Source organism: Elephantulus edwardii, unplaced genomic scaffold (assembly GCF_000299155.1).
Source record: "Elephantulus edwardii isolate Elephantulus edwardi_28Jun2011 unplaced genomic scaffold, EleEdw1.0 scaffold00057, whole genome shotgun sequence".
Taxonomy (NCBI): Eukaryota; Metazoa; Chordata; class Mammalia; order Macroscelidea; family Macroscelididae; genus Elephantulus; species Elephantulus edwardii.
Window position 1 is genome coordinate 8,452,151 of NW_006399807.1, and position 17,236 is coordinate 8,469,386.

Consider the following 17,236-nt stretch of genomic DNA (forward strand, 5'->3'; position numbering starts at 1 on the left):
AGGAAGAGAGTTCACCCAGCCTCATCTCCACAGAGGCCCTTTTCCTCACTTTCCTAGTTAAAAGCCCTTTAAAAACAAGCTACCACACGGGACATTAGAAAGAAGGGGTCAAGCCCACATATTGTGCATAGGGAGGAGTAAGAACAAGGCGAGCCACTTTTAGATTTTAAAATAATAACGTCCCTGCTTGAGCCTTCCTGAAATGGTGAAGTCCTTTTCTGCCAGTGGGAGCTGCTCCAGGGAACTTTATTCCTATCCAAACAGTGGCAAGGTTCCAGGTTATAAACAGCTTGTCCCTGCCACTGATCTTAGACCAATGTCTAATCTCAGAGGGCAGATTTCTGGGCACCATCAGCCTCTGTGATTGTTTGCCGGTATGGCCCTATGATCCCACATGTCTGTCTAAATATTTCCAAGGTACCTGTCACTGTCATCTCAAAGCACCCAAAACACTGTGTGCATTTCTAACTTCAGAATGATTTTTTACCTTCTGAATCATCAAAGAGATTAAAGGGTGGTTCAATATATATTTTGTGTTTAATGTTGAATCAGTGGTTTTTCTCCTGTATCTGTGATTCACCTATCTTTGGATATTTCTGAAACCTCTAACTGAAGCATCCATAATGATTTTCAGAAGTTTCAGAAGGACAGGGTAGAAGGAGGAGGCCAACCTCAATGGGGAGGCATGTAGCAGAGACAGAGAAACAGGGCCTTTCAAGTAAAATCCTAGGCCAATAATTATAGGCAGTTTCTCCAAGAAATAAACTGAAATACTACAGCAAACTTGGGCCAAGGTAAGAATCATGACCCTTGGCCTCAAGAAGCAACCACAAACAGCTTATGAAGGGGACATTCTATAGGAATGCAAGAGAGTTTTTTAATAGACATAGTGAGGTCAGGGAGAGAAGATACGACTAAAAATCTAAACACATACCAATATTACTCCTTTTGAGAAAAATAGACATAAAACCTCAAAGTCTATTTCATTTGGAAAATAACACTTGCCTTTTGATTTTATAAGGTGGTTACAAAAAAATTTTGTGAATTGTAAATTACTGTTAGTGTATATTAGTAAAAGAGCCCTGGTGGTGTGGTGGTTAAATAATTCAGCTGTCAACCAAAAAAGCTGGCAGTTTGAACCACCAGCACTCCAAGGAGAACACTGAAGCAATCAGCTTCTGTAAAGACTTAGAGCCTTGAAACCCTATGGGCAGTTCAACTAATGAGTTCTATCTACATTATGACTTGGAATCATTGGGTCATTATGACTTGGGATCAACTCAACAGCAATGGGCTTGGCTTTGGTATGCTAGTAATAGATGTAATGATGGCATCACTTTTGTGGACCTTTGATGCCTTTTGGGCATCCCAAATCCATTCTTTGCCTTCTTTGGTAACAGCACCCAGCTTACTTTGGAAGTTAATTCTCTTATCTTTTGTTGAATTAGCTATCAAAAATCTTGTTCTCACAAGGCTAAGCCATGGACACCAGTCTAAACTGGGCCAACTGACTATCTTACCTGACACTATGATTCTTTGAATACAAAAATGAAGGTACATGGGGGGGGGGAAGTCCTGGTTATGGATCCCTAAAGATACTGTCTACTAGCTTCTTTTACAGAGACCTGGAGACATCTATGGCAGAGCAGTGACTGTGTTATGTTTATCAAACCATTTATATTCCTGGCTACACACACAAAATAACAGCAGAAGTGATCCATGCTGCCACCAGAATTAGTCCCTAAAAAGTTCTGTACATTCTTCCTTCTTCTCTCCCATCTGCTGCTGGGTGCTTCGGTCTCCAGTACAGTGGAAGCCAGAGAGTGGAGCAGCCCAGATCACTACATAGCCACACGGAAGGGAGGGACCCAGGAGAGGACTCACAGCTGACTTCAACCACATGAAACAGTACACCTATTTAGGACAAGTCATATCCATACTTATTTATGGATATTTGGCATTTGTTTTTACAGAGGCAAGTGTTGCTTATTATTTTGTGTGTACCGTTAAATTGGATCTGACTGGTACAGGAAGAGATTGTCCCTCCTTCTCCAGCTGAGCATCTGGTGGATTTGAACTGCTCACCTCTAGGATTGCAGTGCAGCTTCTTGACATTAGGCCACCAGAGCTCACCGGCAAGTGTTGCTTTAATACAATCTTTTCTGAGCCTGGTTTTCCAGCCTTTCTTTTGATTTTAAAATCCTTTCAATAAATCAATTTTATGCTTAAGCTCGAGCCCATTTCTATTGCCTTCAGTCATAGCTGAAGGGCCAATCACTAAAGCTCATCATCAGAGAGTTGGTTTCTATTTATCAGAACACTAAAGACAGTGAAGAACTACCTGATGCAGACAGGGTTTCCACAGCTGAAAATCTTTATGGATGCAAATTGGCACATCCTTCTTCTGAAGAATGCCTAAGTGTGTTCAAGTCCCTGATCTTTTGGTTAGTAGTCACATGCCACTAGCTGGCCTAGTGCTAAGGAGCTACTCTGCTAATCCAAAGGTACACAGTTCAAATCTACTAGCTTTGCAGGAGAAAGATGGGCAGTCTCATCCTGTGTGATTTTCTGCCTCTGAAAGTCTTCTGGAGGGTCAGCAATGAGTCCAACTTGATGGCAAAAGCACAACAAAGGCTCCTTGGATCTGTCACTAGTAATAATAACTTAAATTCCTTAGCGTTTAAGAATGTAAAGAATGATGACCAATTCGAGATTAAACCATTTTATTACATTTGAGACTGTAGAGGTTACTAGTATTGGCACAAGCCAACAAATACATATTCATTGTTCACTAAAATTTAAAAGATACCAAGTATTAGAAATAGATTCTGCCATTTATCATTTAAACAATATTCTAGAAACTGCTGCTGCTCTTGTTGTTGTTAAGTGCGTGTCAAGTCAGAACCAACTCACAGCTGACTGACCCTTCAGCAGATTTCCAGTGGCTGTAAATTGTACCATCTTCCTCCTGTGGAGCAGCTGATGGATTTGAACTGCATGGTTTAGGGTTGGCAGCACAACTTCTTAACCACTGAGCCAGCAGAGCTCCCAGATTCAGTGCAATTCATTGCACATATAAAGGTGAATTAGAATTGACCCACGCCTAAGAAGAGCTCAGAGTCTAGTGCTATTGAGAATATTCCAATTTTGTGGGAGAAATTAAGGCAAGTGTGGACTGCCAAGAAAACAAATAGGCCTGTCTTAGAGAGGGTGAAACCAAGTTTCTCCTCGGAGGCTAGGATTTTGAAGCTCCATCTCAGATACTTTGGACATGTGGCCAGGAGAGACCAGTCACTGGAGAAGGACATCGTGCTCAGAAGGGTGGACAGGCAGTGCAGGAAAGGAAGACCCCAGATGAGATAGATTGATACATCTACTGGGAAATGGGGGTTGGTGTGTCAGAATTAGTGAGACTGGCTCAGGACAGGGCAGGGCAGGGTTCAGAGCTGCTGTACACAGGGTCACTATAGGTCACAGGCAACTTGACAACACATAGCACCACTCACATCAAGTAAAACTGGAATATAAGACCAATCAGTAGGTTCTGTCCTTGGCCCTCTTTATATAATCTTCCAAGATGACTCATTCATTCTTTCATGATTTTCACTATCACTCACAATTCTCAAACCTATTACCTTAATTCTCACTTCTCTCTTGGGTTCCAGACTTACATTTGTACTTGTTAGCAAGATACTGCCACCTGAAAACCTGCAGGCATCTCATATTCAGTATGTTCAAAACCAAATTTATTCTCCAACCTGCATTTCCACCTGTGTCCTGTCAACTGATATATGGCTACTCATCCAGCTAGAAACCATGGTGTCCTCTCTGACTCATCTCTTGCTTCCATTCCCTTTACACATTAGTCATCTCACATAGATTTCTCTGTTGTCTTTTCTCAGCTCACTGCTCTGAATCAGAATCCCATAACTCCCAGCGCGCCACTGCAGGAGCCCCCCACTGATCTCTGCTCTGGTCTTCTCTCTCCAACTCATCATTTACCATGCTGCTAATCATCTATGGTGCTGGAGAAGAGTATTAAACATACCATGGACTACCAAAAGAACACACATGTTTGTCCTGGAGGGGGTGAAACCAAGTTGGTCCTTGGAGGCGAGGATTCTGAAGATGCATCGCATACTTCGGGCATGTTGCCAGGAGGGACCAATCCTTGGAGAAGGATATCAATCTTGGAAGGATGGAAAGACAGCACAGGAGAGGAAGACCTTGGAGGAGATGGAGTGACACAGTAACTGGGGTAGATGTGTCAGAGAGAGTGAGAATGGCTCAGGATAGAGCAGGGCTCAGAGCTATAGTGCAGAGTGTTACTATGAGTCACAAGTGACTTGATGGCACATAACAAAAGCAACAATCATTATTCTGACCTTGAGATCTAATCTTTTCTACATTGGCTGCCCAAAATCTTCAAGATGAAACCTAAACTCCTTAGACTATCATAGAAAACACTTCACACTCTTTCTCTATTACTTTTCCATCCTTGCCTTTGTTAATGTTGTTATGTGTGGTCGAGTTGAGAACAACCATTAGTGACCCTATGAACCAGAGCTCTGAACCCTGTCCTATCCTTATTATCTCTGACACACTTGAGTCCACTGTTGCAGTCACTATGTCAATCCATCTCGTCAAGGGTCTTGTTCTCTCTCACTGACCCTCCACCTTTCTAAGCATGATGTCCTCCTCCAAGGAATGGCATCTCCTAGCCCCAAGTATGTGAGATGAAGCTTTGCCATGCTTGCCTCCAAGGAGCATTCTAGGTGTTTGTTCTTTGGGCAGTTCATGGGACACTCAGTGCTCTTCTTTGTTAATAGAATGAAGGAGTAAAATTCTTTTAATTCTTGTCTCTAGTTTATTCCTTTGACTCGTTTTTCCTTACTGATTCATCATCTGAAATTCCATCCAGTTTTCTCGTGTTGTGATCACCTCCAGAAAGAGTTTAAGAAGTTGAGTTGTCATTGAGAATGCCCTAGTTCCTTCTCACTCTGGTAGGCTTCATCCTCTAATCTCTGACCTACTGAAAAAGGCCACTGTTCATTCCCTCTGGCCTCTGTGTTAATGAGCATCACTTGGTATGTTCTTGTAACCCACTGCCGTGAGGGTTAAATTACCTAATACAATCATTCATCACCAGGAACAGAGGCCTCACTGACCTTGCAGTGAGCTTTTGGAGGCTGTAAATCACATAGGAGAATGCCCATTTTTCGCTAATGGAGCCATTGGTGGATCAAAATGGTAAAAGAAGGGCACCTTTGGGTTAGGAAGGCAACTGACTAAACCACCAGCACTCCCTCATTTACTCACTGATTGCGCTGCCCGAGAACTGACTCATAAGCCTGATCCTCCGGCAGATTTTCAGAGGCTGTAAATTCCATAGGAGGAGCCTACCATGTTTCTCCTGAGGAGCAGCTGGTGAATTCACACCACCTGCTGTTGAGTTGGCAGTGCAATTTCTTACCCATTTGGCCATCAAGAGCTCCCTTGCTAAATTATTAAGAGGTCATTTTCTCATTTATTACTATAGTCACAACACTCATGTTTATCCACTACTTGATCCAAGAACTTTAGAACTGAAAGGAAGCTCATATGTAACCCATTTGATTACTTTTTCCTATGCATAAATACCTGATAAAAATGACAAAAATTTCCACCCTCTTGAAGATCTCTACTCTCTCTACTCATTGCCATCAAGTAAGAACCAATTCATAGCAGACCCACCAGTGGGTTTTCAGAGGTTGTAAACAGCCCAGAAAAGATTGCCATCTTCCTCCCACTGTTGACCACAGGGCCAAAGAAATCATCACTCCTATTTCCCTGCATCTCTAGATGTCTCCAGTTGTTAAATAGTTCCTGTAACATCTGTTCCTGGCTCCAATTTCACCTAGTCATACAGAGTAAGTTCCTAACATCTCTTTTACATAGTTTACCTTCATATAATTGAAGATACTTTCTAGGATCCCTGTTTGATGTTTTCTCACACTAGACCAAATCCTTCCCATTCCTCCAGTTTGTCTTCATATAAAATGAAATGACTGGCTCATGGAGGTTGTAATTAACAAACTCTTAACTCAGTTCTCGCCTCACTGAGATCCTCACTTCATTATAATTGACCTCTGAAATAATATTGCTCTCCTGATATCAGATGCAAAGAATATCTAGCAAATAAGGCCTGCAGGATAGAACAACTGAACAGTGAGATTTTTTTTTAAAAAACTGTTGAAGTATTTTGGAAAATTGTATAAAGGAATATCAAGACAAAGAAGAATCAGGATGGAGGCAAAATAGTGAAACTCTGTTTCACATGCATTGAGTATGTTGTGAGGAAGGGCCAGTCCTTGGGATAGGACATCACACTTGGAAACTATGCCTATTTTTATTGTTGTGTACCACTGAGCTGGAATCAACCCATAGATCCATAGGTCCAGTGGGTTTTCAGAGGCAGTAAATAGCGTGATAGGTGACTGCCCATCTTTCTCCCATGGATTTAAACTGTATGCCTTTGGGTTGGCAGAGCAATTTCTTACTACTAAGCCACCGGAGCTCCCTAGCTATGCATGTTGTTGTTGTTGTGTACAGTCGAGTTGGAATGGATGCATAGCTGACCCTCCAACGGGTTTTCAGAGGCAGTAAATGTCATGGGGGTTTTCCATCTCTCTGTAGTGGAGTAGGTGGTAGATTCAAACTGTATGCCTTTTATCAGAAGGCTGAATACAAGGGGTGCAAAACCACCCAGTAGGATTAAGTGACCTTGTAGGGAATTAGTTGATTAATGTGAAAATTAAGTGACTATGGCCTACCAAAGGGACTTGTCAGTTTGTGGTGTAGTGGGTGTGCCTTGACTTGAAATTGGAAAAAAAAATTTTACATAGGGATAATTTACAGAGGGTTAGGGATGTTGCAAAAAGGGACCAGTCCTTGTAGAGGGACATCGTGCGTGGGAGGGTGGAGGGACAGTGCAAGAGAAGAAGACCCTGGATGAGATGGATTGACTCAGTGACTAGTGTAATGGGGTAGGTGTGTCAGAGACTATAAGGTTAGCTCAGGATAGAACAGAGTTCAGAGGTGTTGCACATAGGGGCAACACATAACAAAACAGGGAGATCTCACTACTGTAAGAGTCTGGAACTGAGCATACAGTTTGGATCTGGAGTCTGTGCTGAGAGGCCCCTAGACCTAGGAGAGGAAGATGACAGTGGGGAAAGACAGTTCGACAAGGCATGGCAGCACAAATGGCAGGATTTAGGAGACAAATACCAGGCAGCTACAGTGGGCTTTCTTTCCACCCATGGAGCAAGAGAGCTGAGGGTCTCCACACAGGAAGCTTGCTGGAGATCTCTCTGAGCACTTGCCAGAGGAGCTAAAATGCTTAATATTTGCCCAGTCCATGGGCATATCAGAAAGAAGGACCACGAGATCCAGCCACAAGAGGCTGAATTGCCTTGAGTGCAAGCTTTCCTGAATGAAGAACTGTATATTGTCTCCTGAGTTGTATCTTATGTCCTAGGTGATCCTGATCCCAAGTGGTGGCGGATTACCTCCCTAATCAAAACACATAATCATGAGTATACTATGTGGCCACTGCAAAACATTCTCAAACTCAGCAGAGAAGTAGAGCATGACATATTGGTAGGACATGGCTGGAATCAGATATGGTAAAAAAGTTGGAGAGTGGAAGTACGTCTGACCTTGACTATGCAGGAATCAGCTTTGGGCTGATCTTTATTTTCATTCCTCCTCCTGAATGTAGTCAAGGGCTGACACTAGTAAGCCTGCACCTCCTGCAAGAATCTCAGCTTGTATCTGTTTAACTCACAGATGAGCTTCTAACACTGTCAGTTTTGATTTATAGCCTTCCTGGTTTTCTCGGCAGTTCTTTTTTGAGTAACACTGATTTCTGTTCATCTTTGCTCCCATGATAGATGAAAATTTTAGCCATACTTAACTTGAATCCACCTCTCAGCTGCTGGCCTCTTTTTGTCCTGAGAATCACATCTTTGCACATGAGAATCACATCTTTGCACAAATTGCTTTCCATGTTTCAATATGAAGGAATGTTCTTGATATACTTCAGCACATCCCCAGAGGAAAAGGCTTCACTCTATTCCCCCACATTTGTAGAGCCACTGGGACCAAACTATTTAAAGTGGTTTTTACCTGGCCTCCTTTTCAGGCTCAGGCAATTACTTCTCTGCAAATGGCTGTATTGGCCAAATAACTGTGTTCACAATTAGCTAATTGCAGGCTCAATGAGCCACTTGTTCCTTCAAACTTGGCCATTAGAGTTGTGTGATTAAGCAGAAATTTATCTTTTTATTCCCTCCTGGTTTACAGAGTCACAGCAAATCCCAAATCTGGTTTCCTTGTGTTCTTTTATTATGCTCATATAAGTCTTTTACATTTTTATTTCCTTCTTTTACAGATCACAGCTATCTTGTTCTTTACATATTGGACTCAAGGATTATGTGGTTAAGTCAGTCCTCTAACTGTGTAGGCCATTATTACCTTAATCTGTTGTGCAAAAGATAAAATAAGACACAGATAAGTTATTCTGCCAAAATATCACAGTCATGATAGGGACTAAAACGAGAAATCCTAACTAGTAAATGCTGCTTTCTCCCTGAGAATTCTGTTTATCAACTAGGGTGTAACCAACTTTCAACCTTATTTGCCTGTAAAAGTAAGCATCCTTAAATGTTCCCCTAAATTGCTACCTCTTGCTTTCATGGAAGCTATCAAAAAAAAAAAAAAGATCATTATTTTGAAACATGGATTAGGAATGTATCCTGAACTACCAGCTGTCATTTCTTTTCTGAGTTTGTATGTTTTATTCTCATTTTCTTGTTCAACCAGCATTTGTACAGCACGCAACATGTGCTCAATATTCAGCTTTACACAAGGTGCTTATCTCCCACTGACATCCCTCCAATCCATGAATGAGGAGAAGTGGCCAAAATTAAAGACTTCAGTTCTGAATAAATGAATATTAATAAGGATTAGACATTTGCTTTGAGAGTAACTCAGACACTTTCAGGGATCAAGATATGTGCCTTGCACATTTCCCAAGACACTAGCTTACTTCCCAAAGAGCTCTTGCCATTGGGCACTCGCTGGCCTACTGGCAAGAAGTTGCACTGCAATCCCAGAGGTTCACGGTTCAAATCCACTAGATGCTTTGCTGGAGAAGGAGGAACAATCTCCTCCTGTACCAGTCAGATCTGATTTGACGGTACACAAAAAAAATAAATAAATAAAAAATAAATTCAAATCCACTAGATGCTTTGCTGGAGAAGGAGGAACAATCTCCTCCTGTACCAGTCAGATCTGATTTGACGGTACACAAAAAAAAAATAAATTAAAAAGAAAAGAAAAGAAAGTCTTCAGCTTATGGTCATCTTTCCTTATGACTGTCTTTAAGTGAGACTGTCTTAAGTAATCAGATGGTAAGAGGCTCTTGAAGTCATAGGAGACCCCAAACTACCAGTGAAATTCTCTTTCTCAGAGAAGTCTCTATCTGCTTCAAGTCCCTCCCTCTTTCAAAAGTTTCCAGCAGCTTCTCCAACAATTACCATTTAAAAAAAAGACAAAAACTATCGGGAGAGAGAAATCAGGGTTAAAGGTAAAATTGGAAGGAAGAGAGAAAGAAAACTATGAAAGCAAAAGAAACATTCACAACACTACTGAAAAGATGGCCATAGACACCAAGAAACACATTATAAATACAGCTGCTTCGACTCAGAAAGAGCATGCAAAGTACTCGGTATGTCCTTGAAAGAAGACTGCTTCTGCGATCTACTGGCACCATCAAACGATGAGAGAAGGATGCAATGCAAGCCGTCTAGGACGGAAGATGTGACAAAGGCTTCTACTTACCCAACACTAGCACTTCCACTGAGTCCTCATTTTTGCCCTCCAGGTCATCAGGGGTGGTGATAATACAGTAATAGAGCCCGCTGTCTCCCCACAGGAGTTTTCCAATTTGAAGATCTGCATCTGTTAGAAAAGAAAAAGATGGGCCTAGTCCTTAAACTCTCTCCTATGAAAGAAAAAGTTTGAATATGCAAGGAGGGAAGTATTGACAAGTGACTTTTTTTTCAATGTTCTATTTCTTTACCCTGATGGCAGTTGAAAAAGATATTTGCTTTATTTAAAACAAAAAATAATTAGCATATCTAGTTAGAGCACAATAAAAAAACTAGTCTATTTCTTGTTTTAGGAATTGGAGATGGCTTTGACCCAGTCTTACAGAGGTATCTGAGAGCCACTTAAATTCCTGACACTAGTCCTGGAAATGAATTGACTTCCCAAGAGTGCTTCAAAATGCAGATGATGCAGCAGACCATGTCAGTCTCTGGGGACTTTTTCTGGTCCAAAGCTTTAGGAGCAGGAGAGAGAAAGGGTGGAACTGATGGAAAGTCCTCTGGGTCTCAGGCTGGCATTCACCTCACATTACAGCTTGGATGTACACATCTCTTCTCCCAGGAGAACTCCTTGGAGAACCCCGCTTTCAGAGCTTGGGAAATAGCCATAAAGATTGATGCCAAAGTAAGGATATTTGGCAGAAAAAGTACTTTCGCTTCTCACATTTCAGTTCAGTTCTGAAAACAAGAACTTGAAATTTAAGATCAGGCTCTGAAAAAAACAATTCCAAAGCTTATCTTTTCTCCACATACCCATCCTCTTACCCTCATGACTCCCCCTGAGCAATCTACTAAGTGTTATGATGCCCCTGTCTTATAAAATCAAAGTGGTGAGGGGTTGAAAGATGAGAGGCTGACATCACTTGTCTCTGAGAAAACACAACCAATCTTCTCCCATCCTCCAGATTAAGAACAGAAAGTGTTATTACCATGAACAATCGTGATCTCTCTGCCCCTGTAGAATTCTCCTAGGGTGACGGTAGAGCCTTGTTTCGAGGCCACTACTCGAACTGTCCTTCTGCTGTCCAAACAATCCAAGTAGGGGTCCCATTCCAGGTTTCTCTTGCTGAGAGACTGGACGCGGGGGGAGGCCATGCCCAAGGATTCTCCCATGCGGTCCTGGCAGTAGGACTTGAACTTCCACTGCACGACTGCAGGCTGATGAGAGGACGTGGAGAAGTGGCAGCGAAGCACAGTGGGCTGAAAGAGCATGGCCACCTTCTTCTTTTCAGGCACCGTGACCTGAAGGCCTTCAGCCATGGCTGCAAAACAGAATCAGCAAGTCCAAATAGTATCTATAGTCTTGACCCCAACTCACAGCACCTCATCTTCCTAACCTGTTCTTCCTTCCATTTCTTCTATCACAATGACTGTCATCATTATCCATCTGATTGCCATGTCCAGAAACCCCCACCTTCCACCCCATCCAACCAGTCACTAAGTCATGCCACTGTAATCTCTTAACATCTCTTAGTATTTTTCCCACTGTCATCAAACCCAGAGTGTTTATTAAGTCCCTCATTTCTTGCTGGAAATATTATAATAATCTTTTTGTCTGGTCTCCCCATTGCATTCTACCTCTAACCCAAACATTCTTTTCTCATAGTTCAAGTGATCATTCTAAATTTGACAGCTATGGCTTTCTGCCTTAACCAATTCTCCATGGCCTTTGAAATAAAATCCAAGGGCCATGGCAAAGCGTCCAAGGTGCTCTACCATTTAGCTTTTATCTTTACAGCCTCACCCTTAAGCTCCAGGAATACCAAACAATTAACAGTTTCCCCAGTGGACATGCTATTTCATACCTCTGGGTCTTTTTTCATGGCGATCCCTGTTTCTAGAATGTTTTTCCTCCCTTCTTTTACTGGGGAACTCTTTTCTATCTTTCAATACTCAGTTCAGACATTGCCGGTAACGCCTTCTTAGACCAGTCCATCTGAGTTCATCACTTTTTCCTTTGTACCATTCCAGCTTACCATTCTCTTCTAGAAATTTATTATAGTAAGATTGAAAGTGTTTCCATGAGCTCTGGTGGCCTATTGGTAAGGAGCTGCACTGCCAACCTGAAGGCTTATGGTTCAAATTCACCAGCTGTTCCATGAGAGAAAGATGGGCAATATCCTCCTATATGATTTTCTGCCTCTGAAAATCCGTTGGAAGGTCAGCTATAAGTTGGTTCCGACTTGATGGCATAGAACAACCACAGATCTTATCAGACTTGTTAGGCAAGGCCTGTGTCTTATCTATCTTGCTGTTCTGACTTATGCAGCACATAGGCACTCAACAAATATTTGATAAATAATTACCATGAAGTCAGAAGTATGACTTCAGGTTGAAGTGACTTCCCTTTCAGCTTGTGACCATGCAAAGGAGATAGAGATGAAGGAGGAAAAAAGCTTTGAGGAAAATGAGAAAATTTCAGATCAAAAGCAGTACACTATATTCATAAGCTCCAAAGGGTAATCGAAAAAAAAGGGGGGGGAGTAAAAGGTTGTAAATCACGTGAGAAGCTTAAGTGCTGAAAGGAGCCAACCCTAGGCTCAAGGTCCAAGAAAGTGAGGGAGGAAATGTCAGTGAACTGGAGGCTATTCCCTGGGGGGGGGGGGGGGGTGAGACACAGAGGGCCTACATGTGAACTCAGTGGCAAGATCTGGAAGTTTCAAACAAAGAGGACATACCTTCCTCCATGGATGGGTCAAGAGTATTTAAGAGTTTTTAAGCTTGATCTGAATTTAGAAGCAGAAATAGAATTAAGAGCCGTAAAAATCTGAATAGAAGATAGGATAAAGAGTCCAAAACTGTCAAATCAGATGCAGGTAGCTTGAAGTACAACATTTTCCCCTAGAATCAAATGATGGACTTAGGACATGCAAGGGTTTACTTCTATGGGACATTTCCTGTCCTTTATCAGTGCCAGTACTAAAAATGAAATCCTGTAGAGCAAACTCACTCTTACAGCTCTGCTGCTGTTTGGTCATTAGGTTCCATCAAGTTGATTTTTACTCCAGTGACTTCACATGACAGCGAAAGTCCTACAGAGTTTTCTAAGCTGTGATCTTTTTCAGGGGCTGACAGCCAGGTCTCTCTATCTCTAACTCACAGAGATACAAGGTGGGTTTGAACTGACAACCTTTTTTGTTACCAAAAGGTTAGATGTTGCTTAGATGTTGTACATCAGAGATCCTTCTGACAACTCTAACATACACTTACTTACGAATCTGCCTAATGACGAATAATGTACCCTTGAGTGCCTAGTGGCAAGAAGCTGCGCTGCAATCCCGAAGGCATGCGGTTCGAGGCCACAGCTGTTCCACAGGAGAAGGATGAGCAATCTCCCAGGTGATTAACTGCCTCTGAAAATCCGCCCGAAGGTCAGCTATGGGTTGGTTCCAAATCTACAGTACAAAACAACCACCACTATTGATACTAGATACCAAATCCACACAGACCCTTGGCAAGGAAAGACACCTTAATCTGTCCAGATCCGTGCCTTCCATCAGTGAGACTCTTCCTATGAAAAACTAAAAAACACCCAAAACCCCACTGCTGTCAAGTTAATTGAGACTCATAGCAACCCTCCATCAATGCCACCAAGGCTATAAATCTTAATGAGAGAAGACTGCCTCATCTTTTTCCCATAGAGCAGCTGGGGAATTCAGACTGCCAACCTTCTGGTTAGTGGCTTACTATGCCACCAGGGCTCCTTTTCTGGTAAAATTAGGTTTTGATTCCGGTTTGGAAGAAAAGGTTTCTGCATTCTGTAGAATTTAGAACTGAGGACAACAGTGTCCACGATTTCTCAGCAGAGTGCTTTGGACCTAGTCTGTGCTCAGAAGCTATATATGAGAGCAGTGAAGGAGTGGGAGAGACAATGAACAGAAAGGTGAGGATTTCGAGGACTTCACAGAGGGAACTGGAATCATAGGTAGCATGACATGATAAAATAATTTGACATCATATAGGCAGGGCTTGGAAATTCATCTGGTCACGTATATGCTAAAAAAGCCTTATGAAGTCTCTAGGCTCTTTGCAACTAATTTTCTTCACCTATTAAAGGAGTATCATAATCCTTACTCAAAAGGCTGTTAACAAACATCTCCCTGGAGACATAAAGAGAACAGACCATTATCACTGGTAAAGAGTAGTCAATCTTCTTTCACCTTGTCTGCCTCTCCTCTCACCTCCCATTCAGAAGCTCTGGACTCCTGAAGACATTCACCATCAACATGTTTTACAACATAGTCTTTCTATTATGTAGATCAGCCCCATCATCAGGGGGACATAATGACCCCTTGAAGTTCACCGCAGACTACCCAGTTTCCAGCCACATTGCCTCACCACCCTCAGTGTTGATGTAGCTAATTCTATGCTCCCTGACTCACACAGTTGGATATTCTCACTCACTCACTGCCATCAAGTCAGATAGGACTCAGAGCTCACAGCTGGATTAGGAAAAGAAATGTCTCCTTTGCAGCTTCTACTTAACTTCGATTGCATTAATTTAAAAAATTAATTGTAATTCTTCAAATCCTTATTCACACTTCTATTTTCTAGGTAGCAAAAATGGGACAGAGAGGTGAAGTGAATTCAATTAGCAGTAGCTGAGGTTGTTAATGGCACAGTCACGGGCACTGTTCCTAGTACAATGCTGTGCACATGACCATGCCGCCTTTCCTGCTCGGCTATCTATTAAGGCTCAGCTAGGGAAATCACATGTCTAAACGTTTCTAGGGTAAATAAAGCCAATAAAAAAGGCAGGTGCTACACGAAAGTGTTGTGGTTTTTCTTTTTTGTTGAGAGTAAAGTACGGGGTTTTATTCATTAGATGATTACTGAGCATAACCTCCTTCTCAGTTCTGCTTTCTGTTAGAATGAGATTAGCTACTCGGGCAAGCCACTGTATTCCCTTAGTCAATTATTAATAGAGGTTAGCCAATGCCCAGCCCCTTCCATGACACTCAGACAAACTTATGCGCTAAGGATTAAGGAACACATTCTTAGAACCATCAGCCTTTTGAAAAACATGAGTTTAAAGCATGGATTTTGGAGTCTGCCCTAAATTAGAAACTAATCATATTTTTGCTGCATGACCTCAGGCAAATCACTTAACTCTTACAAATTTCCATTTTCCTCACTGATAAAGCCAGAATAATAGTAATTGCCATATTCTTAATATAAGATTTTCTGAGGGTTAAACGGTATTTCCTCCTAAGCATTAGGATAACATCTTGTATACAGTAAGTACTGAATAAATGTAGTTACTTGCTGCTGCCAAGAACACTCTGCTGACTTCTGTGAAGATATAAACCTGAAGCTAAGTGAGCACAGGAAGCTCTGGTAGCCTCGTAGTAAGAACCTGTACTGCAATCCCAAAGGCCACAGTTCAAATCCACCAGCTGTTCCACGAGAGGATAGGCATTCTCTTCCCATGTGATTAACTGCCTCTGAAAAAAACTACCTCGCTGGAGGGTCAGCTGTGGGTCAGTTCCAACTTGACAGTATACAACAATCAAGTGAGCACAGATAGCAGGATTTGAGACAGAGTGTGTGTAGGGAGGGGGGAATGAAGAAAATTTTCCCAGGCATGCTAGGATGTAATTAGTAGTTCTGTAGTGACAGTGGTTGGTGTGCTCATCACCTCGCAATATTAAGTGAACTTCCTGGAAGTTAGAGAGAGAGAGAGTGAGTGAGAGAGTGTGTGTGTGTGTGTTTACACATACACAGGCGTGTGTACATATACAGGCATAATCAGAACTCTGAGACTGAGCTAAAGACAGATCTAGATCTGCAAAGACGGAGAAGACTGGACTAGAGATTCCAACGGAAGGTCAATTTGTTAGATTCTGAAGGCCACAAAAGGCAAGAGTTGAGGCTGAAAATGTAAATCACTGCTTCAATTCTAAAGGCTTCAAACTGTAGGATGAATGCTGCCCAGTTCTTTTTTTTTCTGAAGTATTTTTTTATTTTTTCATTTAACAATATAGCACACCAAAAATGACAATCTACATCCACATACAACTCTTTTCTCATTTACAATCAAAAGATTACTGAGTCCAGAGGAACTGATGTAATCTCTATATGGAACCTACTATATTTCAGTAGTTTACTCCAATCCATTCATACTTCGTTCATACTCTAAAACATCTTCATTATGTTGTTTGATTAGATAGCCCCACAAGAAGGCTAATGTGCCCAAGATCAGTCCAACTTTCACCCAGGTAGGTTTGCTATTTGGTGGTTCGTGATGGTAGAACTTTGACCTCGCTGAAAGGCTGCTCTGTAGACAGGCCAGGACCAACAACCGAGAGAAGGAACGCAATGACCCTGACCACACCATCTGGCTGGCCGTGCTCCGCTACCCAGTTCTTGAGGCTACCAGACCAAGCATCTCAGGAACGCATTTCAGCCAGAATGCATGGTGTTGCTCTGGCCCACATCTTGGATCCCAGGTTCCTGGTAACAGAGATTGGCTTTCCAGTTTTGGGTCCTGATTTACAATCCAGTTGCCCTGCTAGGACTGAAGCCTCTTCCTGAATTTCACCGTGCTTGCTCAGGATCTTAGTATCAGTCCCTTTTGTGGGTTGGGTGTTGTTTCCAGTGCTCCTCACGTGTGGCCGATCCAAACATGTGACAGTGATGATGTGACTATCCATCTTAAATAACCTCATACACCCTGCCTCCACAAGTTTGCTAGCTCAACAGGCTTGCGACCAGGACAGCCACACCCACAGGCAGTGAGATCTGATTTGGGAATACCCTCCCTTTGGCTTCTTATCTCTTAGGGTTGGTTCTTTGTTTTATTTTTCCTAATTTCATTATTTCAACTGGCAAAAGCATTGGATGTCTTATGCTGGAATTTATACAGGCTCTGATGGCCTAGTGGTAAAGAGTTTAGCTGCCAATCCAAAGGCAGAATATTCAAATCCACCTTGACAGATAAAGTCTCCTGTGTGATTTACAGCCTCTAACCCCTCTCCCCCTGAGAGTCAGCTATGGGTCAGTTCTAACTTAATGACACGTAACAACAAAACAAAAATATCGAGAGAAAGCTGGGGCCTACTGTAAGAAACTGCACTGCAATTCCAAAGACATGCAGTCTGAATCCAATCCACCAGGTACTTTATGGGAGAAGGATGGGCATTCTCCTCCCATGCTATTAACTGCCTCTGAAAACCCTCTGGAGGGTCAGGTATGAGTCAGTTCTGACTCGACGGTACACAACCACAACATCTGGAGGCATAGTCCATAGAAAGCTATGCTGCTTGTTCAAGGATGGCACCTCTCTAGCAATTTGGATCCAGCAT

General features: G+C 42.2%; 1 protein-coding gene across 1 annotated transcript in view; it reads right to left on the bottom strand.

Moving 5' to 3' along the window:
- ILDR2 (immunoglobulin-like domain containing receptor 2) overlaps positions 1 to 17,236 on the bottom strand; it is a 101,836-nt gene that overhangs the window by 66,952 nt on the left and 17,648 nt on the right. Inside the window, exons 2-3 of the mRNA XM_006887387.1 lie at positions 10,862 to 11,194; positions 9,886 to 10,005 (exon numbers count right to left, since the gene is read on the bottom strand). Coding sequence (XP_006887449.1) covers positions 9,886 to 10,005; positions 10,862 to 11,194 — 453 coding nt within the window. The remainder of the gene's footprint in view (positions 1 to 9,885; positions 10,006 to 10,861; positions 11,195 to 17,236) is intronic.